Source organism: Otolemur garnettii, unplaced genomic scaffold (genome assembly GCF_000181295.1).
Source record: "Otolemur garnettii isolate 467f Iridium unplaced genomic scaffold, OtoGar3 scaffold00179, whole genome shotgun sequence".
Classification (NCBI taxonomy): Eukaryota; Metazoa; Chordata; class Mammalia; order Primates; family Galagidae; genus Otolemur; species Otolemur garnettii.
Window position 1 is genome coordinate 2117180 of NW_003852574.1, and position 7389 is coordinate 2124568.

The window sequence follows — 7389 nt, forward strand, 5'->3', positions numbered from 1 at the left end:
GACCATCCTGTTGAATAGAGCAGGGCAGGGCCATGCAACAGCATCCTCACCCTCAGCCCATGTTCCTCCTAAAGAAAGACAGGTTAGATGCCAGCAGGCTGGGCTGAGACTGGGGGCAAGGGAGGTACAGAGCACACCTGGAGATGGCCCAGCAGCGACTCTAGGGTCCTTTCAGGCTGCCCAGCAGGAACCTTCAGGCGGTCCCAACAGGTCCACTTCAAGTGATGGAACTGGAGAGAGGGGAATGGGAAGAAGGATGGGGAAGGATTCTTACACATACCCCCAACATCTAACCCAGTTACTAGTACCCTTTCCTAGGGGAAGAGCTGGACTAGAAGCAGGAAGCAGGAGCCAGAGGGTGGGAAGGTGGAAGGTGGGATCTAGGCCCAGAATCTCAGCTCTCTCCCTGCCCATGCTGGGGCCAGCACAGGAAATGGGGCTGTGGGGCCCTGCACAAGGGAAACAAATGCTAGATCACACTGGCCAATTGTGTGGGGGAAGGCCGAGGAGGTGGTGCTTCCTGAGGAAGCCAGAGCAGAGCCCCTGCAGTCTCTGATAAAGCTGCTTGTCCCTCAGATACAAGACTGGAAGATGGAAGCCACATCCTATCCCCACATCCTGCCAGCGCCTTGGACTACTCATAGGGACTCAGGGGCAAAACGCACAGTGATCACTAGAGCTCTGCTGGCTCAGAGACCCCAGCAGGGTCACAGTCCATAGAGGCCTCCCCTTCCTAATAGCTCTTTCCTTCCCTATTTCAAAAATCTTAAAGTTCTGGTGCCTAGAGCTGAGGACAGAAGAGTGATTGTCAGGCATCCAGAGACCAGGACAAGGAAGCCCTGCCAGTCTCCTGGAAAACACACTGGGGTCAAGCTGAAACTAGGCAAGAGGCAAGATGGGGGCTCCTCCTCCTCCCCCTCCACTCCAAGGACAAAGGAAGTCTGTGTGCTAGTTAGAGGTGGGGTGCCTCACAAAGGGGTTCTGTGTGCTATGTCTGAAGGGTCCCCAGGGTTGCTCAGCAAAATAGCAGTGTTGGCCCATGACCTCTGCCCTTTCCCCTGGTGAGGGCATTCCCTCTACCCCCTCTCCTGTGCCCCAAGGAAATGCCAACTACAGTAGAGCCTGAGCACACCACTGGAGGCCTCATGGCCCTGTACTCACAGGAACACACACATGTGTACCCACATGCACATCCATGCGTACCCACATTGAAGAACAGCCCTGCACTCCCATCTGGCACACATATGTGTGAGCTTGCTCCCTCCATGCCCACACACCAGGGATGTCCAGACCTAGTGCACTCATATCTGTGATATGAATGCATAGACTCCCACAGGGCTGCAGATCCGTACCCCTGGTGACTAGCCTACTGTCTAAGGGGTATGCTAGACTTTTTCTCGGGCTGGGGTCATAGTCCCCCTCCTTGCCACTCCCCCCTCAGGGGTACTTCTGGGAAGGAGGGGGCTGTGGGGGATGTTTGGCTCCACTAATGAGTTAAAGGCAGCTCCTCCAGACCCTGGGCTATAAAGGGTTGGAGGGTGGGATGGCTGACGGCTGCTTCCTGTATCTGACATGTTGCAGCCTGGCTTCATAGGAGGAAGGGGGCTGGAGAGAGTCTTGAGGACTCCCACATAGTCAGGGTCCTGGTAAGAACCCACAGCTGTAGTGGAGCCTATTTGGGTAGGCTCAGGAGAAACTCAGGCCTAGTGGGCATAGGGGTGGGGTGTCAAGGACTCACCGTGTGGGTGGCTGGGGCTAAAGGCACCGAGCGACTGAAGTAGTTTCCAGCCAGGTGCAGGTAGCTGTGGCGAAAGGCACCAAGAGGCCGTGGCTTATCTACCACCTTATACAGCTCCAGGCACACCAGGCCTGCCACAGCTGTTGTAGTGGTGGCAATGGCTGGAATAATCTGGCCCACGATTCTCTTGCACTGCCAAAGACAGGGACTTTGGTCTAGGCTTAAGATGCAGAGCAAGGATTCAGCCTTCACCTCTAGGCCTGAGCCCCAAAGGGCAGGGTTACCTGGGCACGGTTGACTGATGAGAGTCCATAGTTCTGAGATCGCAGGCTGGCTGCTGCTGTCACAAAGTCCATATGGAAATTGCTATCATTATCCTGTGAGACTCAAGGTACAGTAGTGTTAACACTGCAACAATGCCTCTCACTGTGCCAACAGTGTGCTAGTGCACTGGTCTTCACATAGTCCTGTGAGATGAGTGCTCACCATCTCCTCACTTAGCAGATGGTGAAGCTGAAGTTCAGGGAAGGAGAGCTGCTTCCAGGGCCCTGATGGAGAACTCAAGCCCAAGAGCTCCAAAGCTCCAAACTCCCTCTAAGCTTCTCACTTTCCCCCACAAATTCCACACCCCTTACTCCCACTTGGGCTCTCACTTTTTCTTTTCTTTATTTCCTTTTTCCTTTTTTTTTTGAGACAGAGTGTCACTTTGTCATCCATGGTAGAGTGCTGTGATGTCACTGCTGCCAGCAACCTCTAACTCTTATTTTATTTATTTATTTTTTTTGCAGTTTTTGGCCAGAGCTGGGTTTGAACCTGCCACCTCCAGCATGTGGGGCCGGCGCCCTACTCCTTGAGCCACAGGCACCACCCAACCTCTAACTCTTGGGCTTAAGTGATTCTCTTGCCTCAGCCACCCAAGTAGCTGGGACTACAGGCACCTGCCACAATGCCTGGCTATTTTTTTGTTGCAGTTGTCATTATTGTTTAGCTGGCCCAGGCTGGGTTTGAACTGGCCAGCCTGGGTGTATGTGGCCAACACCCTACCCGCTGAGCTATGGGCGCGCTGCCTTCTTCTCTTTTTTGTTTTTTTTTAGACAGAGTTTTACTTTGTCACCCTTGGTAGAGTGCCATGGTGTTATGGCTCACAGCAACCTCAAACTCTTGGGCTCAAGAGATTCTCTTGCCTCAGCCTCCTGAGTAGCTGGTGCTACAGGCTCCTGCCACAATGTCCAGTTATTATTTTATTTTATTTTCTTGGAGACAGAGTCTCACTTTGTCACCCTCAGTAGAGTGGCATGGCGTCATAGTTCATAGCAACCTCAAACTCTTGGGCTCAAGTGAGTCTCTTGCCTCAGCCTCCCGAGCAGCTGGGACTACAGGCACCCACCGCAGTGCCTGGCTATTTTTAGAGGTGGGGTCTCATTCTGGCTCAGGCTGGTCTCCAATCTGTGAGCTCAGGAAATCCACCCACCTCAGCCCTAGCCTCACCTTTTCAAATATCAGAGGCTTCAGGAGAGAGCCCATGCTCCAGACTTCCAGGACATTGTGCAGCTCCTTCAGTTGCTCAGGGCCTGTCCGAGGAGAAGGCATATTGGGACAGTTCTTAGGCCCTGTCTCCTGTATTCTTTCAGGAGCCTATTACATATTCTTGATTTCTTTTTCTTTCTTTCTTTCTTTTTTTTTTTCTTGAGACAGAGTCTCAAGTTGTCCCACTGGGTAGAGTGTCGTGGTTTCATTGCTCACAGCAACTTCCAACTCGGGCTCAAGCAATTCTTTTGTCTCAGTTTTTCTGTTTTTAGTAGAGACAGGGTCTTGCTTTTGCTCAGGCTGTTCTCAAACTTGTGAACTCAAGCAATCCACTTGCCTTGGGCTTTCAGAGTGCTAGGATTACAGGTGTGAGCCACTGCACCTGGCCCCTATTCTTGATTTCTGCCAATACTATCACTTACTACTTTTATGTATTTATTTATTTATTTAGAGATAGAGCCTCCCTCTGTTGCCCCAGTTAGAGTGCAGTGAATCATCATAGCTCACTACAACCTTAAACTCCTGGGCTCAAGGGATCTTCCAACCTCAGGCTCCCAAGTAGCTGAGACTACAGGTGTGGGCCACCATGCCTGGGTAATGTTTTCCATTTTTAGTAAGGATGGAGTCTCGCTGTTGTTCAGGCTGATCTCAAACTCCTGAGCTCAAGTGATCCTCAGCCTCTCAGACTGCAAGGAGTGGGGCCACTCCACCCACCCCACTTAATACTCCTGGATCAAATCAAGAAGCCCCCTTAATTAATGCTTCTGTCTCCCTAGCAATCTCAGTCTTTACCCCCACATGTGCACCTGGGTGTACACACATGCATGTACATATATGTGACTCTGTCTGGGGGCCATAGCTATCTACTCCCTAGAGCCCAGTGGATTTTATTATTTATTTGCTTTTTTTTTTTTTTTTTTTTTTTTTTTGAGACGGAGCCTCAAGCTATCCCCCTGGGTAGAGTGCTATGGCATCACGCTCATAGCAACCTCCAACTCCTGGGCTCAAGCGAGTCTCCTGCCTCAGTCTCCCAAGTAGCTGGGACTACAGGCGCCCGCCACAGCGCCTGGCCATTTTTTGGTTGCAGCCATCATTGTTGTTTGGAGGGCCCCGGCTGGGGATTCGAACCCGCCACCTTAGGTGTATGTGGCTGGCGCCTTAGCCGCTTGAGCCACAGGTGCCAAGCCTTTATTTGCTTATTTTGCTGAGCATCTCCCAAGAGCACTGAGACTTGGTATAGACAGGAGAGAAAAAGCCTACTGAGGGACCAGATGATGGGCCTAAACCTACTAAGAAGCAAGGTCAGAGGGACTGAGCGGTAGCTGATTGGCTGAAGGTCTTCCAGGCCCTATTTTCCTTCAGCACCACAGGCTAAGGATAAGGTAAGAACAGGCCTTTGATTAGCAGCATGTAGGACTAGGGCCAGGGGTCTCACCAGACTCTGCAGAAGCCAAAGCCAGCTCTAGGTTACTAGTGAAGATAGAGGCCAGGTGCTGGGAGTCAGGCTGTGGCAGCAGCTTCAGCATCCCCCTGAGGGCCGTCTGGTCCTGTGAGCCAGGCAGCCCATGCATCTGGGCATATAGGTTGGCAGCCGCCAGCACATAGAGAAGGTGTGTGTCCTGCAGCCAAACCAAGAGCAGGGACAGATGCATGTATGTCAGTGAGCATGTACAGATGCATGGGGTGACGGTCACTGTCTGTCTGTGGATCTGTTTGAGTGCCTGCTTCTGCCTTACATGTGAACACCCACATGTGCAGAAACATGGCTCTCTCTCAGCATCTGTGCATCTCTGCAGATACCTCCTAATGCTCTTGGTGCTCCCCGGGGAACTCACTCACTTGGCTGATGTCAAACTCCAGGGGGTGGGGACATTGTTTGAGACCAAACCAGAAGGGAGTTCCATCCTCAAGCACCTAAGGAAACAGAGGCTGCTGGGCTCTGTGGTTCCTCCTGAGCCCTCAGCTTCTCAAACCCTAGCGACTTACTTTATCAGGTGGAAAGTGTCTCAGGAGCTGTTTGATGCCATAATGGAATCGTAGTTGCCAGTGGCCAAAAGCCCATACCACACAGTCTTGCCAGCTCTGTGGACGTGCTCTCAGGACTCCCAGCACTGGCTTCAGTAAGATCAATGTCTGTGGCTCATTCATATCTGTCAGGGAAGTGCATCCCCTGCAAAGAGAGGAAGAAGTTTGAGACTAGGCCCCATGGACTCTATTTTTTTTCTTTTTTCTATTTTGAGACAAAGTCTCACACTGTCACCCTGGGTAGAGTGCCATGTGCCATGGAATCATCATAGCTCACAGCAACCTCCAACTCTTGGGCTCAAACAATCCTCTTGCCTCAGTTTTTCTAGTTTTAGTAGAAATGTAGTCCCACTCTCGCTCAGGCTGGTCTTGAACTCCTGAATTCAAGCAATTTACCCACCCACCTCAGCCTCCCAGAGTATTAGGATTATAGGCATGAGCTACTGGCCTGGCCTAAGTCTCATAGACTTTTTTTTTGAGACAGAGTCTCATTTTGTCACCCTTAGAAGAGTGCTATGGTGTCATAGCTCACAACAACCTCTAACCCTTGGGCTCAAGCGATTCTCTCCCCTTAGCCTCCCGAGTAGCTGGGACTACAGGCGCCCAGCACAACACCTGGCTATTTTTAGAGATGGGATCTTGCTCTGGCTCAGGCTGGTCTCGTACCTGTGAACTCAGGCAATCCACTTGCCTCAGCCTCCCAGAGTGCTGGGATTACAGGCGTGAGACACCACACCAGGCCAGCCCCATAGACTCTTGTGCAGGGAGCCCTGGACTCCCATCTACCTCTGTCAATGGCCTTACTGTTGGTAGCGATTGATGGTCTCTGCAGACAGTCGGAAGAGTCCCTCAAACTCATCTCGAGCCCACTGTGGAGGAGGGAGGAATAATGAGGTATCAGGTGGAGAAGATGTCTGCAAGCTTAGGGCTGACCTGGGTGGGGGGGGTGTCTTCAGGTGCTTCCCACCTTCAGAGTATGCTCGACTGTGGTGGGGAAGTACCGCACAGTACAGACAGGGTGGGAGGCATCCTCAGAAGCTGCAGCTGAAGCAGGGGCGCTGTAGCCCTCAGTCACATGTGGCATGAACACTGAAGCACTGCCCCAGGTACCTTGTGTACCTGCCTCCAGTAGTGGCTTCAGATAGTGGGTGCAGCGAGCAGCTACATAGTGCCCTAGGAAGGGAGCAGAAGCTCAGAAGTGGATGTGGCACAGTCTTAGGTAAGGGGCTGAGCTGCAAAATTAAGCACTCACGGGCCTGGAAACTATCCAGGGCAGCAGCCACGCCATCCACCTGGGAGAAGAAGTGGTCCCCATAGATGTGTTCTGTAGTGGGATTCAGTGGGTGGGTAAGTGCGGTTACCTTTAAGTCTGGGTTCAGAACCTGAGCAGCTGCTGCAGCCACCTCTGCCTTGGGCCTCTAGGAAGAAGGAAGATATTGGGTGGGAGGCTATGTGAGAGGTCGCTTTGGGACAAGGGTGTGGAGAGGCCCAGCACTCACACCAATATCCTGGGCCCTGAAGAGGAACTGACGGCTGAGGTTGGAGTATTCTACATGGTCCATGTCGGCAACAGTCAATGCTCCACTTCCTCCAGCCCCAAGGCCCATTAGGGCAAAGGCTTTGAGCAGTTCACAACCAATGGCACCAGCACCCACCTGTTGGCAGGAGCAGCCTTAGCCAGAGGGCCTTGTCCAGCCCTCCCAAAGGCACTCCCTACCTCACCTCACAACTCACCAGCAGGTAGCGCTGGCAGCTCAGTTTCTCCTGAAAACCAGCCCCAAACACTGCAATTTGCCCATCATAGCGGCAGTCTCTCTAGGGACGCAGATGAGGTCATTGATGAGTACTGGCTTGAATCTCCTTCTTACACAGAGTTTTCTGCATCAGGACCTTAGGACCATTCCCCATGTTTCTTCCCTGGCCCTGATTTTGGACAAGGTTTGCAATCCCACCCCAAGCTCTCACCGGGGTATAGTCCTCAGGATTGTGAAGTAGATCCCCATCTTCTGGAAGACAGTCGAGGGCATCAAAGTACAGCCACTGGTCCAAAGGCATGAACTTCCTGGAGATTGCCTAGGGGTGGTGCTTCAGGCTGGAGA

General features: G+C 52.3%; 1 protein-coding gene across 1 annotated transcript in view; it reads right to left on the reverse strand.

Annotated features, from left to right (window-relative positions):
• Positions 1-2: 2 nt before the first annotated feature.
• Positions 3-7389, reverse strand: part of UBA7 (ubiquitin like modifier activating enzyme 7) — a gene marked incomplete at its 3' end in the record, with an annotated part of 11098 nt that continues 3711 nt past the window's right edge. The window contains exons 10-23 of the mRNA XM_023519574.1: positions 7256-7363; positions 7025-7105; positions 6790-6945; positions 6543-6708; positions 6258-6463; positions 6095-6159; positions 5252-5435; positions 5105-5179; positions 4701-4884; positions 3227-3309; positions 2023-2115; positions 1739-1930; positions 138-230; positions 3-68 (exon numbers count right to left, since the gene is read on the reverse strand). Of these exons, the coding sequence (XP_023375342.1) occupies positions 3-68; positions 138-230; positions 1739-1930; positions 2023-2115; positions 3227-3309; positions 4701-4884; positions 5105-5179; positions 5252-5435; positions 6095-6159; positions 6258-6463; positions 6543-6708; positions 6790-6945; positions 7025-7105; positions 7256-7363 (1752 nt within the window). The remainder of the gene's footprint in view (positions 69-137; positions 231-1738; positions 1931-2022; positions 2116-3226; positions 3310-4700; positions 4885-5104; positions 5180-5251; positions 5436-6094; positions 6160-6257; positions 6464-6542; positions 6709-6789; positions 6946-7024; positions 7106-7255; positions 7364-7389) is intronic.